Source organism: Sarcophilus harrisii, chromosome 2, assembly GCF_902635505.1.
Source record: "Sarcophilus harrisii chromosome 2, mSarHar1.11, whole genome shotgun sequence".
Taxonomy (NCBI): domain Eukaryota; kingdom Metazoa; phylum Chordata; class Mammalia; order Dasyuromorphia; family Dasyuridae; genus Sarcophilus; species Sarcophilus harrisii.
The window spans coordinates 56735152-56759220 of record NC_045427.1 but is presented as its reverse complement, the minus strand read 5'-3'; the positions used below and the strand labels follow the sequence as shown (position 1 = coordinate 56759220).

General features: G+C 36.7%; 2 protein-coding genes across 3 annotated transcripts; both read right to left on the bottom strand.

Moving 5' to 3' along the window:
• Positions 1–2605: 2605 nt before the first annotated feature.
• On the bottom strand, positions 2606–5040 carry LOC116421328 (cilia- and flagella-associated protein 251-like; the record flags this gene model as incomplete). Its single annotated transcript, XM_031950282.1, is given in 2 exon segments — positions 2606–2752; positions 2754–5040. Coding segments are annotated over 2 exon segments (747 nt in total), but the record flags the coding sequence as incomplete, so codon positions are not given.
• Positions 5041–12211: 7171 nt separating this feature from the next.
• On the bottom strand, positions 12212–22208 carry LOC100934230 (C-factor-like). 2 transcript variants are annotated; one of them, XM_031950281.1, is made up of 6 exons: positions 21913–22208; positions 21411–21462; positions 18270–18409; positions 13198–13356; positions 12909–13028; positions 12212–12482 (listed from the first exon to the last, which is right to left on the bottom strand). In XM_031950281.1, exons 1-6 carry the CDS (start codon positions 22051–22053, stop codon positions 12369–12371), a joined length of 726 nt encoding a protein of 241 aa, XP_031806141.1. In that variant the 5' UTR covers positions 22054–22208; the 3' UTR covers positions 12212–12368. The 2 variants fall into 2 exon arrangements, with proteins under 2 accessions (XP_031806141.1, XP_012395762.1); XM_012540308.2 differs by having other exon boundaries at positions 18270–18457; positions 21913–22207.
• Between the last annotated feature and the right edge of the window lie 1861 nt (positions 22209–24069).

The following is a 24069-nucleotide window of genomic DNA, read 5'->3' as shown; positions in this document are numbered from 1 at the left end:
GTTTAAAAAAGAATATAGGTTTAAAGGAGGAATTATTTAGAAGGGGTAAAGGTACGAGGATCTTTGAGGCAAGTTCCTCTGATAAAGGGATGATTTCTAGGTTATATAAGGAAATGACTCAAATTTTTAAGAATAAGAGTCATTACCCTATTGATTCATGATCAAAGGGTATGAAATGAACGATTTTCCAAAGGAAAAAAATCCAAGGCATTTATAGTCATATTTTTAAAAATGCTCCATATCCCTAAAAACTAAAGAAATGTAAATTAAAATAGTTTCTACTTCAGATCCATCAGATTGGCAAATATGTCCAAAAAAAAAAGAAAATGACAATTTTTGAAGGGTCTTGGAGATGGAGTGGTGGGAAAGGCATGTTGGTAGACCTGTAAACTGATCTAACAAGCAATTTGGAAATATGTCTCAAATTTTTTAAACTACATAAATCCTTTGATCTACAATATCACTATTAGTCCTAAATCCCAAAGAGATCAAAGAAAGCAAGGAGTCATAAGTACAAACACACACACGTAAATGTATATAAAAGCTCATTTTATGATGGGGAAGACCTAAAATCTAAGGGAGTACCTATAAATTGAATAATGAGTGAACAAATACAAGTAGTGAAGCTGTCGCTGTCATGTAGCATGGGTGTATACTTGTGGAACTCAGAGGGAGACAGAATAGACATCTCTGGCTTGTTCCAGATATTCTGACCGTATTTTTGTGGTTATTTACACTGAGGTAAATAACTTCCTCCTTTCCACCCTCCCCCTCTATTTTGGAATGGAAAACAGGAAAAATAAAAGGAAGGTAAACATCTCCACAAAAACAAAATAAAACCACAAATAAAAATTCAACCCAAGTCATCCCATAAGATCACAAGGAGCAACCCTTATTTTATCAATTTTTTTTCACAGCATGAACATCTACATTTTCCCTAACTCCGAGATTACAAATGTGTAATATAAATGCCCTAACCCACTCTGTCAAGGTCAAATCTGCTGTATTGCCCTGCAGAACTCTATGATCATCAAAGAGACTTATGAGGATGCCAACAATAAATATTCACTAAATGTTTATGATTTGCTGAACTCTGTGTGTCTCTTTGCTATTATCATTGGCTCAAGCTCCCACTTATTGTCTCTTCCAAATTTAAGAGGTCTGTGACTGACTCCATTTCTATTTAACCACTTAACATTGGGTAGTTTTTAAAAGGGGTTATTTCCTTTTAAGAGCAAAATACAATTACTTCCCCTCCCCCATGTTTTGGGGGCACATTCTTCCCTATACCACCTCAGTCTCTAATGAAATTAGTTCAGTGCCTACATGGGAACTTGGTCCCACCAAGTTCATGTCCACAGTCAACATCACAGCCAATGAGTCTTTGTGTCATCTGCTAGGCTAGGATTTTAAATTTTAGTTCCAAAAGTCAGTCCTTGATTTTTTTAAAGCACCATTACTTACCACTGCTAGGTCTATATCCCAAAGACATCCAAAAAAAAAAAAAAGGGAAGAACCTATTTATAAAAAAAAAAAAAATGCAACAATTCTTTTTATAGTGGCTAAGAATTGGAAATCCAGGGGATGCCCATCAATCAGGGAATGACTAAACAAGCTGTGGATCATAATGGAATATTATTGTGCTATAAGAAATCACAAGCAAGATGATTTCACAAAGACCTGGAAAGACTTACATGAACTTATATATAGTGAAGTGACCAGAACCAGGAGAACACTGTAAACAATAACAGCAACATTGTGTGATATAAAATTGGGAATAACTTAGTTATTCTTTGCAATGCAATGATCCAAGATAGTCCTGACGGACTAATGATGAAGCATACTATCCACCTGCAGAGAAAGAGCTGATATTGATTGAATACATTCTGAAACATGCTATTTTTCGCTTTCCTTTTTTTCCATTCTTTTATTTCAGTCTTCTTGTATATGATGGCTAATAGGGAAATGTTTTATATAATTACACATATATAAACTATATCTGATTGCTTACTATATCAGGGAGGGGGGAAGGGATAGAGGTAAAGAGGGAAAGATAGAATTTGGAACTTGGAACTTTAAATAAAATCATTTTGTGTTTTTTTTTTTAAAGAACCATCGCTGAATTGTCTATAAACCTGAACTCTGGGCTGTCAGGACGCTGAAGAAGATTTTATATTAGCTAAATTTTAAAACCCATGTCTCATTTTACATCTTGAATCAATCATCTCTCTGCCAAAAGATGGGTACCATGCTTCATGATCAGTCTTCTGAAATTGTGATGGGTCACTGCACTGATCAGAGTTCTTGTCTTTCAAACCTGTTTGTCTTTACAGGGTTATAGTTATTGAATTAATTGTTCTATTTCTCTCTGTGTGTCTCTATCTCTATATCTATTTCTATTTTATATGAATCTGTTTCTATCTTTCTCTGTCTCTATATTTCTCTCTGTCTCTTCTGTCTTTCTCCATTTCTTTTTTATTTATTTCTATCTCTGTTTCTGTTGTTCTTTGTCTCTTCTCTGGCTCTCTCTTTGTTTCTGTTTCTGTCTATCTCTGTCTCTATCATCATCATCATCATCATCTTCTTCTTCTTCTTCTTCTTCTTCTTCTTCTTCTTCTTCTTCTTCTTCTTCTTCTTCTTCTTCTTCTTCTTCTTCTTCTTCTTCTTCTTCTTCTTCTTCTTCTTCTTCTTCTTCTTCTTCTTCTTCTTCTTCTTCTTCTTCTTCTTCTTCTTCTTCTTCTTCTTCTTCTTTTTTCTTCTTCTTCTTCTTCTTCTTCTTCTTCTTCTTCTTCTTCTTCTTCTTCTTCTTCTTCTTCTTCTTCTTCTTCTTCTTCTTCTTCTTCTTCTTCTTCTTCTTCTTCTTCTTCTTCTTCTTCTTCTTCTTCTTCTTCTTCTTCTTCTTCTTCTTCTTCTTCTTCTTCTTCTTCTTCTTCTTCTTCTTCTTCTTCTTCTTCTTCTTCTTCTTCTTCTTCTTCTTCTTCTTCTTCTTCTTCTTCTTCTTCTTCTTCTTCTTCTTCTTCTTCTTCTTCTTCTTCTTCTTCTTCTTCTTCTTCTTCTTCTTCTTCTTCTTCTTCTTCTTCTTCTTCTTCTTCTTCTTCTTCTTCTTCTTCTTCTTCTTCTTCTTCTTCTTCTTCTTCTTCTTCTTCTTCTTCTTCTTCTTCTTCTTCTTCTTCTTCTTCTTCTTCTTCTTCTTCTTCTTCTTCTTCTTCTTCTTCTTCTTCTTCTTCTTCTTCTTCTTCTTCTTCTTCTTCTTCTTCTTCTTCTCTCTCTCCTATATCTGAAGGGCCTAAATGGGAAGGCTGAACTCTGAAGGCTGGAGTGGACTTTCTCTTTCTCCTGGAGATTTTAACCATGGGCAACAAAACTCTGGTCAATGCTAATATCAATGTCCACTAATTCAAGTTAAAGGAAGCAGACTGGTTCAGGGATAGCTGCATCTTCAATCACAAGGCATAAGGGGAGTCCTGGCTCTGCCAGTACTACCTGTCAGAACTTGGGCAAGTATGGCCTCAGTTCTCTCATCTGTGAAATAAAGAAGTTGGAATAGATGCTCTCTGAAGCCCCTTCTATGATTTCATGATTTTATATACACTGATTGATTAACATTTTGTGTAATATACTTTGTAAGGGAGTCTGCTTATTTGTCAGGAAACAATTCTCTTGCCAAAATAAAATATGCCAATAATTTAAAAACTAAATTTGGAACCAGAGGACCTTGATTTTTTTCCCCTCATTTATTATCTGTGTGATCCTGAAGAAGCCACATTGCCCTTCTGGGTCTCATTTTTCACATCTAAAAACTGCAGGTTGGACAAGATCAAAGATTCTCAACCTTTTTGTGCCCCAGATCCTTTGGTAGAGTGGCCAAGCCAAGTTGCGCTAGCATTTATGGATAGGAAAGCATCAACCATACACAGTATGTAATAACTATCACAATTTCAAAATAGTGATAAATTTAAACAATATTGAAAGTATAAAGGGCACCAGAAAGGGTACATAGAAATAGATTTGGGAGAACAATAAATTGAAAAAAAAGATTATGCAAAAATATCATAATCGATTCAGTTCACAACATGGAAAAACCATAACAAGACATCCATCACAGATTACAAAGTTATACTATTTATTATGTGAATTAACAAGGGGAAATATGAGTTCTATAGTGGGATTCACAATCAAGTTTGGTCCAATATCTTTTGACCTGTCTGGTGGACTCAAACAATAAACTTAATTCATTCTTAGTTACAAGAAGGGAAGGAGGAGATTGTTGCTAGCCATTATTCCCAACTTCCAATCAATCATATTATTCCCTACACCTCAGCTATGTAGCCAGTCATGTTGTCTTCAACCCTATAATGTCTTCTATTCAGGTCTGTTCTTTGTCCTAATATTATAAAAATGTGTCAGTCTTCATTTCATGATGTTTGACCTAGAAACTGAGGCGGTTAATGACCTATTTTGTTCATAAACTTGTGCCCTACTAATAAAAAACTATCTTGCTCAAAGAAATTTGCCTCAGTTTATTTTTGCTGAATTTTACTTGAGATAGTTAGGTGGTAGTTGTGAGAGTGGAGGAGAGAAATTGATCCTCCGTAGGTCCCCTGGGGAATCACCCCTTTCTTGAGAGCGCCCTGGTGAGATTTTTTTTTCCACCTGGAAGAAAGTTTCTCTTGAAGCTACAACTCTGCTTCTCTATGAAGGAAGAGATCTGGCTCTCACCTCAGTCTCAAATTCCAATTTTGACTCCACGTTTGAGATAAGCACCCTTTTTTGGGAAAGCTGCAGCTTTTTGTCTTCTGTGTCTAATTGAAGTGCTATTTTGTATTCAATGGGATAATTTGAGAATAAGTTTGTATATTTTTGTTTTACTTTACATTGAGTATCTTATTTGTATTAATGGTTGTAATTTATTTATTTGAAAAAAGAATTGGCAATGTTTAAAACCAGGTATATTTCCTTTATAGGGACTTTATTCCCTTAAAGATTTCTCCAAATAGGATTAGATGTCCCTTGAAGGAGTGTATGTGTGTGTGTGTGTTGTGTTTGTGTGTGTGTGTGTGAGAGAGAGAGAGAGAGAGAGAAAGAGAGAGAGAGAGAGAGAGAGAGAGAGAGAGAGAGATTAGAACTCTTGAATCTTTGGCAAAGAAGATAATGGGTCTTGGGCTATGAAATGCTTAGCTCTTTTGTAAAGCAAATGAATAATATACTTCAAACTTAATTGTTATTGACTTTGCCTTCAAAAAAGACCTCCAAAAAATCATGCTCTTCTAACTTGAGAGGCAGATGATATCCAATTGTCTTATTATAAAGTAGCTTTGAGGTTGTGGGCTTTTCTTGCTTATGGGATTAAGGATCCCAGTGAAATATTGTTACCTGCTTCCCCTGTTTAGAATCCTAGAAAAAATATATGGATCAAATTGCTTTTTAATTGATTCCTGACTGATTTTTTTTTCCTTTTCTCTCCCATAGTATGGGATATGTGAGATAGTATGGTCTCTGGTGACATCTAGTGAACAAATTAAGAATAATAATACTCTTAGGTGTTTTAGTCTGGTATTAGATATCAATGTCTCTAATTGGTTTAGCAGACTTCACAGTATCGACAGTAAGGAAACATTATAGCACTATCTCACCTGTGTTTGTTTATTTTTCTGTGACTGTATCTATCTATATGTGTATGTGTATATATATATATGTGTGTGTGTGTGTGTGTGTGTGTGTGTGTGTGTGTCTATACCAAACTGATAGGCAGACAAGAGACACAGTAAGAGGGATGAGTTCTTTCCCTTATTTAGCAGAATTTTATGGCATTTTTTCAAGATTGTTTTTTTAGAAAATTGTGCGTACAGAGCTGAGAAAGAAAAATCTCTCACCTAGTTTGTGACCTAATTTTTGTTGCTGGTGATCTCTAAATCTTCAGAAAGACTCTTTCACTTTACCTTCTGGAACTATGACCAAGTTTGGGGAGCAGAGAGAGAGAAGGATAGATAAGAAGAAAGAGAATCACTACACTGTGAACTAATTAGAAACTGAATCTGTGACTAATATGTAAGTTCTCCAAAATATGATATTTGAATGCTTTTCATAATTGCTGAAATATTTTGGTGAGTTTCAGATTAACATCTTTGGAATTTGTTTTGAGGAAATTGAAAACACAAACAAAAGTTACAGGGAAAACTACAGTCAGTTCTTTTATCACACTGCCTAATGATTGACAATTTTATTGTTTTACAGCTAAGAGAAAGTTTTGCCAATTAGAAAGAAGTTGGTTTAGAAATGGTATCAGTGAAGTTTTAAAGCACCCCCCCCCAAAAAAAAAAGCTGCAGCTTACAGTTTAAATAGATCTAGAGCTTAAAAACTACTTATCTCTTATTAATCCTTCTGGTTCATTAAAAAAAAAAAAAAAGATAAAGTTATGTACATCAGGAACAACCAAAAAGTAGATGTTTTCTTAGAACATCTAACTAGATATTTGGGAGTTTTTCAGATTAAAGTTAAGTACAAGACAATTTCCACAGGGAAGTCACTTTGGGCTGATTTTAAAGCATGTTTAAAATTTGAAGTTTTAAAACTTTTTGCTTTCTCTCTATAAAAAGAAAAGCTTATTTAAAGAGAGAAACTTGGATGAAAATTAAATTTATTTGGAAAAATGCTTAGGGGACAGGTAGATGGTATGATGGATAGAGTACCAGCCCTGAAGTCAGAAAGGTCTGAGTTCAAATTCAGCCTCAAACACTTACCAATCATGAAACCAGTCACTTAACCTTAATTGGCTCCAGAAAAAAAAAAAAAAAAAAAAAAAACTTCTTTTTGTTGCTTCTGTGAATAATATAGCAGAATTTAATTGTTATTTGGATAGAACAGATTTTTGCAAGCTGTTAAAGATTTTTTATAATTGCTAAGAATATCTTAATGAATTTTAGGTGCTTTCATTTTTTAGAGAGTAATAGAATTGTAATTAATTAGCAATAATTCAACAAAGTTATAGATAACTTTATGGCAAAGTAATCTGAGTTGAAATTAACATATAACTTAAGAGTAAAAGTCTTTGGTGAGTCATTGGTTCTGTTCAACAACTATGTATGCTAACTTCATATGTCCCTTCTCAATGAAAGTGAAGGGGAAAGGGAGAGAATCTGGAACTCAAGTTTTAAAAACAAATGTTTAAAATTGATTTTTCATGTAACTGGAAAAAATAAAGCATTAAAGAAAAAAGGAAAAACAACAACAATGCTAAAATTATAAAGGAAGAATTCAGTGAAGTAAAGAGTAGTGTTGCAAACAATCTGGCATACAATTGGAACATACAGAATTTATGAATTGAGCAAATAAAAGAAAGTTTGGGAGAAGACTATAAAAGATATAAGCAAGGTGTGGTTTTTGTAACCACAAGAAAGAGACAGACAGAGACAGAGGCAGAGACAGAGAGACAGAGAAAGACACAGAGAGAAAGATCTTAATTTAAATATATTAAAATGAAAGGTTTGAGAGAAGTTATTGACCTCATTAAAATACAAAGGATATGAAAAACTTTATAAGGTTGTTCTTTATAATATGGAGACTGCAGTACTGTATTTGCAACATGAAATTATGAGGAGGTAGTATCCTAAATTTCTGATCTTGTTCCATAGCTCCTTCAAATAATTTTCATATGGCATGAACCAGAAGCTCTTAATCATCCTGGTTACCCTCTTCTATAAACTATCCAGTTTATAATGCCCTTCCTAAAATATAGTGACCAGAGTTGAGTACAATGGGACTATTACTTCCCTAGACTTGTGGATGATGTCTCTCTAAACAAGTTTGTTTCATCATCCCATTGTTTCCTCCTATCAAACCTGTTATTCATCCCAACACTAATTCCTCTTCGTAAAGCTTCCACAGGGCTTGGATCCAGATAGGACATATGAATAAGGTTAACCTCACCCCCATAGAATTGTTCAATTCTATATACACAAACTATCTTCCCATTATTTTATTTTCCTCAATTTAGACAATCAGAAACATTTGAAAAGTATATTTTAGTTATTATGTAAGGAATAGAAAATTCTCTTGAATCCTAAAGAGGTCGATGAGAATATAAGAATGCCACTTTAAATCTTTAGCAATAGAATATCTAAGACTAGGTGGACCTTGTAACGTGAAGTTCTGGGAGTACATGGCTCTTGGGAAAACTGGGATTTTGATTTTGTGATAATAAATCCAGATTTGCTAGGATCAGGTTTTGTCCTAAATCTTAAATTATAATGCTATTTCGCATTAAGGCAAAATATTGAAAGATCTCCCGTTCTGATGGAAGTAGCTATCTTCAACAATGAGAGGATCCAAATCAGTTCCAACTGATTAGAATGAACAGAACCAGCCACACCCAGTGAAAAAACACTGGGAAATGAATGTAGACCACAACATAGCATTTACACTCTTTCTGTTATTGTTTGCTTGCATTTTTGTTTTTCTTCCCAGTTTATTTTTGCCTTCTTTTCAAATCCGATTTTTCTTGTGTAGCAAGACAACTATATAAAATGTATACATATATTGTATTTAACATATACTTTAACATATTTAATATGTCTGGGACTACCTGCCATCTATCTAGGGGAGAGGGTGGAGGGAAAGAGGGGAAAAGTTAGAACAGAAGTTTTTGCAAGAGTCAACGTTGAAAAATTATCCATGCATATGTTTTGTCAATAAAAAACTATAATAAAAAAAATACTGAAAGATCTTAGCTCTGAAGCATGAGTTAAAAATCTGTTTTCAGTAATGTTGATAACTGTGATTTTAGGCAAACTTTCCCTCAGCTTTTTAATCTCTACAAGAAATTTTTAAAATACCCCCTATCTCCCAGGATTTGTTGTAAAGATCAAAAATGACATAATAATTGCAAAGTGCTCAACACAAGACCAGGAAGATGATAAGCACTGTGTATTTGTTCATTATTGTTAATTGTTTGATTGAATGCAATTATTCTATACTGGATAAGTATATTGGGTTTTACATGTGATTGATAAAAAGTGCTACAGTTGATTAAATGGGGGATTTTCTAGATATCCTCAACCCCATGATTTCTCCTAACCTGTTCTGTTCTTTGTTCTAACCTTATAAAAATAAATTAATTCTTCTCTGTGTCTTTAATTTAGAAATTGAAGCAAAGACCTCCTCTGTTGGTGGCTTTGACCCTATTAATAAAATGTTATCTTAATCATAGAAACTTGCCATAGTTTTCCTTTGTTGAATTTTACTCCTAACAGGTTTTCTTAGAAAAGATACTGAAATGGTTTGTCATTTCCTTTTCTAGCTCATATTACATATGAGGAAACTGAGTCAAACAGGGTTAAGTGACTTGCCCAGAGTCACAGTGTTAATCTCTAAAGCCAGATTTGAACTCAGGAAGTCTCATCTTTATACGAGAGTTTCCTTATCATCTTGGTTACCTTCTTCTGGACACTATTCAGTTCATAATATTGTTCCTAAAATATACTGGCCACAGCCGAGTATAATGGGAATATTGCTTCCCTAGATTTGTGGATGCTGTATCTCTCTTAACACATTTGTTTTGTTTTGTTTTTCATTTCGCCATCACATTGTTGACTCATATCAAACTTATAGTTCACCCAACACCTAATTTTTCCTTATAAAGCTTCTGCGTGGCTTGAAGTCAGATAGGGCATATGATACATGCTAACATCCTCACCCACATAGAATTGCTCAATACGATATATACAAACTATCTTCCCATTCTTTTATTTTCTTCCATTTTCTGGAGAAATTTCTAGCCTAATCAATTAATACTCTTCAACTGTTTCTCAAGGAAGCCCTCTCTTCCACCTGCATTACTCCTTATTCCCTATAACCAAAATGGGGACTGGTCAAGATAAAGAAATTGTTAACTGGGTTAGGAAGGCAGGCCAATTGCTTGGGTAACAAGAAAGCAGCTTTTGTTGCCTGGAACCCTGAAGAGAAAACCAACCTCTCTTCCCTTTGTGAGGGCTACTGGTGGGTGGCTTTGAGAACAATTAGCCTCAGATTCCTGCCCCACTTTTCCTAACTTAGTCCTTAGAGTGCACAGCTGATTAAATTGACATTATCACAAATAAGAGATTTCTGTGTCTCTGGGGAGACTGAGCGACGGTAATAGGTTTCCTTTTGTTTGTGGTTGCCTTCCCCTGTGTCTTGTGTCCTTAGGGAAGAGTGCTTTGTAATGAACTGATTTGTGAACTGCTAGAGATCTTAAGGCACATCCTGCAAAGGATGAACCAGTGACATCGCAAGATCCATCACAACTTCATCAGTGACAGTACCTTCCCTGGAGAGGAATGAGGTGCAAAAGTGTGTCAAACCAGATCTGATTGAGGAAATTGCCTTGTAATTTAAGTTTAATATTGAAATGAAATGAAGTGCTCATAGATAGTTCAACTATCTCCTTGGCCACAGTACAGAAAAAACATTTGACACTCAGACTGGATAGTTGCATCAGGATAATAGCACAAGTCAAGATGGTTCATGGGATATCTATTTGATATCCAAGATATTGTATTTGATATCTAAGAAAATTGCCTAACCTCAACAAGGCTAGTTTTTTGCTTTTGTTTTTTCTGCCGTAGAACCATGCTAATATGGTTTGAAGCTACTAGGCAGCTAAATAAACAATTGGGAAGCTTGAATCTTAGTTACTTGGGTCAATCAAGTTTGGGAACAGCTCCCTTGGCTTTTAGGAAAAGATCTAACTTAATGTAAATAAGGGAAAAGGGAACAAACACTGGCCTAGTGCAATTGGCTCTGGATTCAGAGGACTGTTTCTTATTCCACCTTTTGATACTGAGTACCTGTACTTGATTAATCAGCACTTTGTTGCAACTTATTTTGCAATACGAAGAAGCCAGACAGTTCAGTGAATACAGTGTTAGGCCTAGAGTCAGAAAGGCCTGAATTCAAATCCAACCTCTGACACTTATTAGCTTTATGATGTGGTGCAAGTCACTTAATCTGTTTAACTTTAATCCACAGGAGAAAGAAATAACAAACCATTTCATGATCTTTCCCAAGGGACTATTTGTACTCGACCTTCAGGAGAGCCTTCTAAGCTCATACTGGTCTGACCAATCACAGTCATAATCATACACACTGTACCTTGACATAATTATTCATTTTGGTCCTCTTTGAGCATGAAGAACAACAAACAATGCTTGGAGTACATATGCTCCCCAGCTGCCAGAGGCCCTTCAGTTTCCCTCAATCTGGTTTAGCCAACTGGAAGAACAGTTTCTGGGGGTATAGTGATTGTATACAGTACAACTTCTTAGAGTCACAGGTGAAAGTGACTTTAGTCACTTTTAGGATTTTTATACTAAAGTTTTAGTTTTAGTTTTTTTATACTAAAACTGGATGACCAGCCCTGAAAAGGGCTCAGCAAACCCTCATATCATAGGTATTAATCTTCCCTTTTTAAAAAAATTTTCATACTTAAAGAAAATATTTTTTCATTCTGTTTTATTATAAAGATCAACATTTAATTTGTTGTAATTCTGCTTACTGTAATAATCAAAAAGGGCATTTATATAAGCTGTTTTTTTTAAGTTTACATAATATGTATATGAACATAATAGATACTTTATAAATATTGATTGATTGTAGTTCTTCCAATTATAGATTTGTGATTGTATGTGTATGCCAGAAGTTATGGGACTCTGGTAGGCAGAAGTTATAAAAAACAAGAATCCAAGAATGACCATGATTACCCATCCCTTCCCCACTGGGAAGTATTTCCTCAAGGTGTCAAAGTTAGTTTTCCTTCATAACTTTAAGCTATGTAGGAAAAAAAAAAGCCTGGAAAGTCCTCCGTGAACTCAAGCAAAGTGCAACATACTGTGTACAAAGTAAGAGCAATGTTCTGGGATGACTTGCTGTGAATAACTTTGCTATTTTCAGAAGTACAGTGATCCATGACTACTCTGAAGGACTTATGATAAAAAAAAAAAAAAAATCCTACCCCTACCCAGAGAAGGAACCAATTGTGTCCAAGTACAGATTGAAGTATTCTTTCTTAAAAATAAATAAATTAATTAATTAATGACTTTAAGCTACAAGGAGGGGGTTGCCAATAAATACTTAACAACTGGTTTCATGGCACACTTTTAAATTTAATCTGCATTTTTAATACTTCCTACATCACTTTCTTAAATCTAGATCACTCACACCACCCTTGACTACAACTAGGAAAATAAGAACAGTTTAATAAGGCAGTTAAATAAGTTTTATAGGAAACTAGAGTTCAGGGCAGTGATCAACGAAGATGAGATGGTCATTGCTGAGCTGCTGTGGAAGATAATTGGAGTCAGATGTCTATCGCCAACTCCCACTTGCTGTCACTTCACCATGACAAGGTCTTTCCCTCCCAACTGTAGAAACCCCCTGAATTCTCCTCTGAAAGTGTAGAAAAGACCTTCAGCATGCCTTGCACTGATTCTTCTTTCTTCAAAGGAGGCTGTGGAGCACACAACAGGTTTAGAGAGGCCAGGAGCAGAGTGAACTTACTAAGATAACTCTTGGATGTAGTGAGGAAATAATAGACTCCGAAAGAAGGGAGGAAGTTCCTAGAGGCTCAGGGACATTGTAAAGGTTGCCAGTGAATCAATGCCCCCAGTATATGACACAGGTCAAAGCCATATGGATAGAGATGGAAAGAAGGGGTAAGGAAAAGGAATTATATATGAGCCTGGTACAAGTTAGTTTTACTTTCTTCTAACTCATGAAGATTAGATTGATGCTGACCCCTGTGCCTTCCTTCCAAGAAACTGCCTCCCTAACTCCCTTATCCTATAATATGTTCCCTGTAAAAGTCAGCTAAGTGCTTATTTTCTGTCTCAAATGGGCCTAAACTGAGGGAGATGCAAGCAGGAGGTATACTCACCTTAAAGGTTGAGCTAGTTCCCATATCAGTTTGAACCCAGCCAGGGTGAATAGCAACACATAGAATGCCTTCTTTTTTAAGGGCTAGACCTAGGCACCGGGTGAGCATGTTCAGGGCAGCCTGGTAGAAGGGAATAGGGCAGAGAGGAGAGAGAAGGCCATACCTATGCCATACCAAGGAAGCCCTATAGCACCACCCACCCTGACTCTTCTTCCTTCCCCCCACCCAGAATCCAACTTCCTTCCCACCCCCCACCTCATCCCCCCGCCCCAGGCCCCAACTTCCATACCTTACTGCAGCGATAGGACAGACAAGGACCAAGTTCCCAACCTAAAAGTTCTGAAATGGAGCCTGCAGTACTAGACATGTTGATGATAGCAGCCCGGCTACAGCTGAGAGCATCCTGAGGACCTGTTTGAGCAGCCTTCTTCAGCAAGGGCAGGAATGTCTGCCAGGGTTGGGGAAAGACATGAGAAAAGAGACTTTATTTATCATCAGAAATCTAAAAGGACAGAGCTCCTGTATGGCCTCTATTTTCTTTCCACTTTAATTCAATTCAACAGCTTTTTGTGAAACTTAGAATATGCACAACATTGTGGATGGCCTTGGAGGAGACACAAGGTTTAGCTATTAAGGTCTCTGCCCTCTTGGAGCCTACAGAAATACATATCGTTCAACAGTCATCAGGAGGGAAAGGGAAGGAGGCAGGATAGGTTAAAGGAGAGAGTAACTCTAAGCAACACAAACTCTAATGGAGGGTGGATCTCAAAGAGGGACTTAACCAAAGGGCTATCAAACTGTGCATACCCTTTGATCCAGCAGTGTTACTACTGGGCTTATATCCCAAAGAGATCTTAAAGAAGGGAAAGGGATCTGTATGTGCACGAATGTTTGTGGCAGCCCTCTTTGTAGTGGCCAGAAGCTGGAAACTGAGTGGATGCCCATCAATTGGAGAATGGCTGAATAAATTGTAGTATATGAATATTATGGAATATTATTGTTCTGTAAGAAATGACCAGCAGGATGATTTCAGAAAGACTGGGGGAGACGTACGTGACCTGATGCTAAGTGAAGTGAGCAGAACCAGGAGAACATTATTCACGGCAACAACAAAATTATCTGATGATCAATTCTAATAAACGTGGCTGTTCTTAACAATGAGATGAATCGGGCTAGTTCCAATAATCTTGTGATGAAGAGACATTTACATCCAGAAAGAGGACTGTGGGAACCGAGTATGGATCACAACATAGCATTTTCACTCTTTTTGTTGTTCGCTTGTATTTTGTTTTCTTTCTCATTTTTTCCTTTTTGATCTCATATTTCTTATGCAGCATGATAATTGTGGAAATATGTATAGAAGAATTGTACATGTGTAACATATACTGGATTACTTGCATCTAGGGGAGGGAGTAGGGGAAAGGAAGGGAAAAAATTTGGAATACAAGATTTTGCAAGGCTGAATGTTGAAAATTATCCATGCATATGTTTTGAAAATAAAAAGCTTTAATAAAAAAGGGGGCTTAAAAGGAAAAAAGTTAAGAAACTATATTTAAAAAATTATATGTAACTATACATAATGGTTAATAAATTATAACTAGACTTTTGGTCAGAGAAAGAGAAAAAGGGTAGGAGAATAAATTGCTTCAAAATTAGAGCTAAGCATAATTCTTTTTCTGCAAACTTTAAAAAAAAACAAAGAGGTAGAAAACAAAGAGAAGGAAAAGTATGAGAATAAGATTTCAGGAAATCCATAATTCACTATCATAACTGGGAATGGAATAAACTAACTAAAAAATGAAAGTGAAAAGAAAATTTAATTAGAAACCAGAATCTAACAATATAACAAGAAAGAGAAACTTAGAGGGGAAAGTATAAGCAAAGAGGAAAGAAAATTATTGCTTTTTGAAGATTATACAATGGCTTACTTCGAGAATTCTAGAAAGAGAAATGAAAAGCTCATGAAACAATGAGCAACTTAAACAAAGTTGCAAGACATAAAATAAAGCCACATAAATCATGAGTAATTCTGTATATTATTTACAAAATTTAGCAAGAAAAGATGGAAAAAGAAATTCCATGGTAGTTTTCCTTTGTACCATGGTACATTTCCAGCTATCCTTCCATGATAGCTGGGTTATACAGTGGATAGAGCACTGGCCCTGAAGTCAGGAGGACCTGAGTTCAAATCCAGCCTCAGACATTTAATACTTACTAGCTGTGTGACCTTGGGCACATCTATTAACCCCAAATGCCTTGCAAAAAACTTTTAATGAATAAATGTTTAAAAATGAAATATAACTACAGACAGCATAAAACATTTGGAAAAACTATATAAATACAGTTATAAAGCATTCTTCACACAAAGACAGATCTAAATAGTTGGAGAAATATTAATTGCTTATTAGTATGCTGAACCCATAATAAAAATGACAATGCTACCTAGATTAATTTGCTTTTTCAGTTCCATACCAATCAAGCTATAAAAAGATTATTCTACAAAACTAATTTTTTTAAAATTTTAATAAATAAATATTTTAAAATAAAACATAATTGCAGATGGCATAAAACACTTGGAAAAACTATATAAATACAAATTATAAAGCATTCTTTGAACAGACAGATCTAAATAGTTGGAGAAATATTAATTGTTTATTAGTATGCTGAACCCCTATAATAAAAATGACAATGCTACCTAGATTAATTTACTTTTTCAGTTCCATACCAATCAAGCTATAAAAAGATTGTTCTACAAAACTAATTTTAAAAAAATACCAAAATTCAGGGTTGGAAGAACAAAAGGTCAAAAATCTCAAAGGAATTAATGAAAAAATTGGGACAGATACAAGTCCAGCAGTATCAGATCTCAAACTCAAAGCCATAATTATCAAAGCAATTTGGTACTTATTTAAAATAGAGAAGTTGATCAGTAGATAGATTAGATACAAAATACAAAGATAAGTGAGCATAGTAGCCTAATATTTGATAAATCTAGAGATAATAATAGCTCACTATTTGACAAAAACTGCTGGGAAAACTGGAAAGCAGTTTGGTAGAAACTAAGTATAGACCATTATCAAAAACAGTACATCAAAATAAGCTCCAAATGGGTATATGACTGAGACAGAGAGGATATCATAAACAAATTAAGAGGAATAAAGAAGAAACTACCTTTGAAATTTATGGACAGGAGAAGAATCATAACCAAGTTACAAAGAGGATGACAGACAATAAAGTAAACAAATTTGATTACATAAATTTTAAAAGTCTTTGCACAAACAAAAGTAATGTAAGTAAATTTACAGGATAATAGATAAATGGGAGAAACCTCTGCAGAAAATTTCTCTGATAAAGGTCTCATTTCTGAGATAGAAACATATATACACACACACACACACACACACACACACACGGAATAGTTCAAATTTGTACAATAAAAATCATTCCCTAATTGATAAATAGCTGAAGGATATGAACAGGCAGTATTCAGAAGCAGAAATTCAAAAGAGCCATATGGGGGGAGGGGGGAGGAGGTGAATGCCCCAAATCACTAATAATTTGGGAAATTCAAACACCAACCAGATTGGCAAAGTTGACAAAAAAAAGGAAAATGACCAGTTTTGGAAGGGTTATAGGAAAATGGGTACATTAACATGCCATTGTTGAAGCAGCAAATTGGTCTAAATATTCTAGAAAACAATTTGAAACTGTGTCTCAAAAGTTATTAAATTGTAGATTCCCTTTGAACCAGTGACACCACTACTAAAAGACCATTACTAAGAGATCAAAGAAAGGAAAAGAACCAATATGTACAAAAATGTTTATACAGCTCATTTTGTAATGACAAAGAATTGAAAACTGAAAAGTTATGCTACGTGAATGTGATGAAATATTACTGTGCTTTGAGAAATGATGAAGGGAATAACCAAATAAACAATTTTACAATGCAATGCAAAACCAGTGTTCTAGGAGAGCCCAGATTAGTAGCTGCTCTGAAATTTCAACTGCTATAAAAGTCAACCTAGGAGATAAATACCCATTCATAGCTCTCTCCTTTGTTTTTGTCGGGTGTTTGTTGAAGCAAATTTGGTTAGTATGCACTACATAAGTTTTTTCTCTCCATTCCTCCAAAACATAGATGGTAGTCTAATAAATCATTAGGAAACAACGAAGTAAAGCTATTTCTATATAATCAGTCATTTTTGTTTAATAAATCATATGAACACTTAAAAAGTCAATCATTGTCTGAGTCATATGGATGAGGTTCATCAGCCAAGAGCAGGAAATTGCCCAAATGTACAGCAAAAGAGAAACAAATTGAGATTTCTGTAATTTTAATATTTCATCACAATTTTCCATTTTTTCCATACCCCTAGGTAAATGTCAAATTGAGACCAAGAGCAACATCCTTTGTTGACTAGGGGCTTGAATAGAGGTATAGAAATGAAAATAATCTAAAAGTCAAAAGTTTATAGGGGAGTATCTCTGGTAAAAGAGGTTTGGGGAAAGACAGAGTACAGAATACCCTCTTACCAAGCCACTTAACTGATATTTGGGGGTGATCATAACCTGGTATGTAGATATTGCCTTGCTAATTAGCTAACTTATGATTAATCAATAGCTTATTTTTCTGTAGATTGAAAAAAGCAAAGAGACTAGATAGGTAGGAGCTATTATTACAACTATTTGTTGTTGTCTGTTTAGTTTTTCAGTTGTGTCCAATCTTTATAACTCCTTTTTGTGGTTTTCTTGGCAGAAACACTGGGGTGGTTTGCCATTTCCTTCTCCAGCTCATTTTACAGTTGAGGAAGCTGAGGCAAACAGGGTTAAGTGACTTGTCCAGACCTACACATCTAGCAAGTGTTTTAGGGAAGATCTGAACTCATGAAGATGAGTCTTAGTGTTGGGCTAAGCACTCTGTGCATTATGGCACCATCTAGACAACCTACTGCAACTAAAACTACTGTCCCTCACATGGAAGTTGAAGTGAGTGAGGAAACTGTGGGTGGGGGGATTAACTTTTCCCAAAATCTAATTCTTAGGGAGTTCTTCCCTATAATGAGCTGAAATCTGCCACCCTGTAATTTCTAAACATTATTTGCTCTGGACCCAAGCAGAACAGGTTGCCCCTCTCTCCCACTTAACAACTCGTTAAATTCATGAGGATGACTTGCTTTAAATGGAGTGGAAGATGCGTAAAGCAGCCAGATTGATAATTATCTTCAAAAGGAAGCAGGGAGTGGAAAGGAAGGCTAATGACAAACTTCCCCTCTTCATTCTGTGACAGTGGATAGAGGGGGTCACTCATGCCCAGGTGGGAATTGAAGCTCTCTTTGAGAATCCCAGAAAGAAAATTCTCACCTGGCATATCTTTAGGTTACTAGAGACATGGATCTGGTACAGCACGTGCATGTTTTCTTCAGACTCTGTGTGGATTGAATCAGAAAAGGCCCTTCCAGCATTGTTGATGAGTAAGTTCAGCCCCAAACCTTTCAGTTGATCTGTGACAGAGAGGAAAGCCTCTTGGATAGAAGCAACATTCTCCATATCTGTCAAGACAGAATATTCAATCAATCAAAAAATGTTTATGCTAGGCATATACTAGGCACTTGGGGTAGAAAACAAAGAATGAAGCAGTTTCTATCATCAAGGAATTAACATTGTAATGGGAGAGATAGATACATAAACAAGTTGTTGTTTAGTTGATTTTTCCTATCTGATTCTTTGTTAACACATTTGGGGTTTTCTTAACAAAGGAACTAGAGTGGTTTGCCATTCCCTTCTCCAGCTCATTTTACTGATGAGGAAACTGAGGTAATTGGTTTGCCTAAGGTCACATAGCTAGTTAAGTTCCTGAGGCCAGATTTGAACTTGTGTCCTCCCTCCTGACTCCGGTCCAGTACTCTATCTATAATACAATTTAGTTGACCCAAATGGACACACACACACACACACATATAAGAGGGAGGGGTGTATATAGATTAGATAGATAGGCAGACAGATAGATAAGTATCTGTATATATGTATGTGTATAAACACACTATTATATATGTAAATTATATGTGTATATATATATATATATATACTTGTGTAGGTATATGTACCCATACATAGTATAGATATGCTTATGTAAGTATATATAGAATAATATAAAGAGAAGATATAGAGAATATTTTGTATTTATTAAAAAAGTAGTCAAATAAAAAGGGAAGGCACTAGTATTTAGGACAGGTCAGAAAAGGCTTCATGTAAAAGATAATGCTTGAGCTGACTGAGTCACAAAGGAGAAGAGTGATTCTATTAGGTAAAAGTGAAGAGGTAATGAATTCCAGGCATGGGACCATGCAAATGAGAGCTGGATTGTGACCAATAGGGAAAAGTCAATTGGACTGGATCAAAGAATTAAGTGATATAAAATGAGACTGAAAAGACAGATTGGGGCCAAAATTGTAAAGAGCTTTAGAAACTAAACAGAGGCTTCTTGATTTCCTCTAAAGGTAATAGGGAGCCAGTACAGTTTATTGAGCAGGAGAATAATATTCTCAGATCTCCATTTAAGAAAAATTTATTTTGGCATAAGTGTGGAGAATGAATTGAAATAACAGGTAAAGCAATTGGAGATTATGATAATCCAGGAACAAGATGATGAAGATTGTGTGTGAACAGAGAAAAAGGATTGATTATGAGAAATGTGGATATAAAAATATTAAGATTTGGAAACTGATTGGATATATAAGGCAGAAAATAATAGAGAGTCAAGGATAGTATTGAGAATATGTATGAACTTAGAAGAATGATGGTACCTTCAACAGAACTAGAAGGGTGGGTTTGAGGGAACATAATGAGTTGTTTTAGACATATTAAGGTTTGAGATGTTACCACAATTTGCAGTTTAAAATGTTCAGTAGGCAATTAGTGATGAGAGACTGAATCTCAGAAGAGAAATTGATGCCAGATTTATAGATCTGTGAGTTAACTTCATAATAGATGATAACTGTGCAAATTTAGAGAAATCTCCACTTCAAATGTTCATGTAAACTATCTGCCACTATGTTCCAAGATTGTATTGAGCCACAGCTTAGCACAAAGTACTTTAGCCTTGATGTAGTCATGCAGCAAGGCAAAAGACAATAACAATCATATGATGGTTAATTATAAACTATAATTAAATCAAAGGGCACTGATGAATCACCTAGAGAGTATAGAAAGAGAATACAGGGCATATAGGACAAGATATTTGTGATGAATCAGCAGAATCTGAGAAAGATTGTTCAGACAGGTAGGAGGAGAAGCAGGAGAATGTGTCCTGGAAGAGAGGATTTGTTACATAGCAGATAGATTAGGAAAGCTCTAAGCATTATTAGGGAAGGGGGAAGAAGAAAAGAAAGAGGGCACATTTGAGCAAACACAGCTGACCTGAGTGAATCCAGGGTAGGAAGTTAGTAAAATCTTTGTCACTGTCTTACCGTGTCCTTTCGTCCAAGTGTGTTCCTCCCACAATGTTTTTCTATTGCCTGTTGACATGTGTGACTAACACCTGACTGTCTGCCTGTTAAGTCCCCAGCATCAAATACAGGGACTTAATACAAGAGTTTCTAATGGTTCATTCTTCTACCAGGAATAATGTTAGGAAAAAAGAGCAGTGAACCTCTGAAGAAATGTCAACTGATAAAAGCTTCTGGCTCCCAAAGTCTCTGGCTCCCAAAAATATTTTTACACTTTAATATAACACTGTCTAGGACTGAGATGCCTTCCAAATCCAAAGAAAACAACTCATTCATGACAAACTTGTTGCTGCTAGGACAAACTGGCAGAGGAGCTTTTGGGAGGTGGGAGTCCTGTTCTATATTCCTCAGATCAGTTCCACTATCTCTGACAGTGTCTTTTGATTTTCACACAAAAAGGCAGAGTGCCTAATGTCTAATATCTCTATTGTGTTCTAGAGACAAGACTTAAATTCTAACTAAACAAGATGGGGAGACAAGGTATAAATCACCCTAAGACAGGGTAGGCAAGCCTACAAAGGAGCTCCCTTTGGACTATTTACTCACTTTTATTAACTTTAGTCCTTCTGTTACTAAGTTGTAGTATCATGGCATGAACTATAAACCTGATTTTACTTAAAAAAAAAAATAAATAAAGATCCAGAGTTAAAATTTGACTGCTATTTCCTAGTTATGTGACCATCAGCAAGTCACCTTTCTGTCTCATTTTTCTCAGCTCTAAATCCTACTATGCTAAATCTCCCTGGAAATCACCCCCAAACACTCACTCTCTCTCTCTCTCTCTCTCTCTCTCTCTCTCTCTCTCTCTCTCTCTCTCTCTCTCTCTTTCTCTCTCTCTCTCCCCTCCCCTCCCCTCTCTCTCTCTCTAGGATGAAGGCAACATGTAGGAACCCAGGAAGTGCCAGTGGGAAGAAGTCTGGTGCTAGGGCAAAGCTCCACAACTGGGAAATGAGTGGGGGAGGGAGGGAGAGGGACTGTGTCCTGTAGGGAGGCTCACCCAAGGGGAGGATCCGAACATTGGAGTGCTGAGCCGCGAGTTTTTGAAGTTCCTTTAGCAACAAGAGAGGGAAGACTCCATGAGCCCTCTTGAGATCTCCTATCCCGTTGTGGGGCTGGGGGACATGCTCAATGTCCCCCCCCTCCCCGGGTCGCGCACAAGCTTTAAGCCCAAGGTCCCAAGGGCACCCCCTCCTCCCACTAGATGCTCCGAGAGATGACATCCCCGTCGTCCCCCATTCCAGATCTGGACCCCGAAAGAGACTGCCTCTTTGCAAAAGTTCATCCCCAAAGACCCAGCACTCGGACGTAACTAAGGCATCAGTTGACAGCCATGGCTCTAGAAAGAAGCCCGGATTCCCCGAAGACACCCTGCAGAAACTCAGCCCCAAGCCTCCCGGCATCCCTCGGTCTCAAAGTCAGCAAATGGAAAGCACTTCGCTTTCGGGACAGCTCCCGGGTTGGGTAGGGTGAAGAGAGGGGCTGAGAGTTAGTCTTCTCACCTGGGCGCCGGAGGGATTCCTGCAGGTAGCAAACAGCATCTGGGGCGGGTGAGGCAGCTGCAGCAATTGCCTGATAAACTCCAGTCCCAGCCCGCGGTTGCTACCGGTCACCAGTACGCTGGAAAGACGTAGAGATGCCATTAAGGACTCTCTTTTATCAAAAGATATTTCTAAAACCAGTGGCCAAATTGGTTCTATCTTCTGGTTCCACCTTTATTCCCGGGACAATAAAAGAATAGAAAGGAAAGAATCACTTCATTCCCAATCCCTTCCTTCAGGTTTTTAAAGTTTAAGGGCTACACCAAGGATCCTCCTCCCCTTCTGAAGTCTTTGGACCAATCTAATCATTTCCACATCTGGCCTTGGGCCAAACTCTCCACCCCTTCCACCTAAACGTCTAAAGCTTCCATCATTCCCTAATTTCCTTGTGTTTCTTTGAACTGGGATTAGAAGCCTCTCCAAAATCAACAGGAGGTCGATTTCTAGTGGGCATCAGGATTCTATGGACTGAAACCTCTTATTTTCACAGGGAAAGAAATAGAGGCACCGTTAGATTATGAATATATATGCCTTTGTAAGGAGGGGGCATTGTAGGGTTGATGGATCCTCAGCATACTAGGATCACCTAATCTAGACCTTATGCTAGAATCACGTCTGCCTTTCCCCAACACTAGCTAATTTCCATCCTCCCCAGAGACTAAACCCTAGAATTTATCCCCAAGTTGCTGTCAAGGCTCCAGGATTCACTTATAAATAATAAATGAGACACTTGTCTTGATCTTGACTGAATTCTGTTAGAAAAACAATATTAAACCTCCTTTCTAAATGTTTTTCCCCTGCCTTTACCTTCTAACCCAGAATCTCAGGAAACTTCCCCAAAATAAATAAGAGGGTGAAAATACTTTCCTAAAAGAAAAAGGTCAAATAAAGGATAATTGTTTATTCTGTCGTCTGCTGTCTGAGAGCTAAGTATGTTACATTTCACACCTCTTTCAGTCTCCCAGTACTGTTAAAGGGGTAAGAATCTAGTTTATGTCATTAGCTCAAGCCCCCAATAATGTTCCCCTACCCATAGAGGATCCTCTACACTCCAGTTCTCTTTAATCTCGTAATAATCAGATTAGTTTTACAAAGGAATAGTTACTTCAAAGAGATAGCAAGAATAAACATAAAAATATTCTCCTCTAAGGAAGGGGAAGCATAATTTCCCCTATATCACCTTGGAATCTGGAGAGAGGAATTAGGTTCACAACTTCACTCCATTCCTATATAAAATAGTCCCAGTAATTCCAAGTTTAAAGTCCCTGTGGAGTTTTGCCTCAGCACTCAAGCTTCTCAGGATCTGCTTTCATCCAGTCTGGAATCCTGACTCCTAGGTCCCTGAGGCTCAAACTTTCAAGGCCAGGAACTCTTACCACCTGTGTCAAGAACTGGAAAGCACAAAAAAAAAAAAAAGAGGACCAGAAGTCCAAGTCTATCTGGGTTATAAGACCTGAGGAAAGAAAAAAAGTTGTTCCTACCTACCCACCCACTCACCCAAAGCTTAGCATGTGATGTCTATGCTATGGGCTAACATGACCTGAAGACAAGGATTGTGTTCAAAAAACAGCCTTGCCTATTTGCTAGAGGGAAATATTTTGAATGAGGACAAGGGTGAAGAAGGAGAGAGAGTATAATGGGGCTTTATGCCTCCTAATATGGCAGCACCCACGTGGGAGACAGCTAGGACCTGATTCTGGGAATAGTTTATCTACCTACCAGGTGAGTAAGAGCAACTTCTTTCCATTGGGTGTGTAGCTGCCATGCTTGCACTGGCTTGTACTTAGCTGGTAGTACAATGGATTAAGTGTGGGCTCTGGAGTCGAGAAGACCAAAGTTTAAATTTAGCTCCAAAGATTTGCCCAAATCATTTAATCTCTGTTTGCTTCAGTTTCCTCAACTAAAATGAGGACAATATTAACCGCCTACTTCACAGGAATGTTGTGAAAATTGAATGAGATAATATTTGGCAGGTACCTAGCACACAACATGTGATATGTAAATGCATATTCAGTCTTTAAGAGTATCAGACTGAGATTCTTTCCATCTCTCTCAAGCCACTGAAATCTTGGAAGCAGAATTATAGGCTTGATGTTTCCGCCAGTCTGGAAGGGCCAT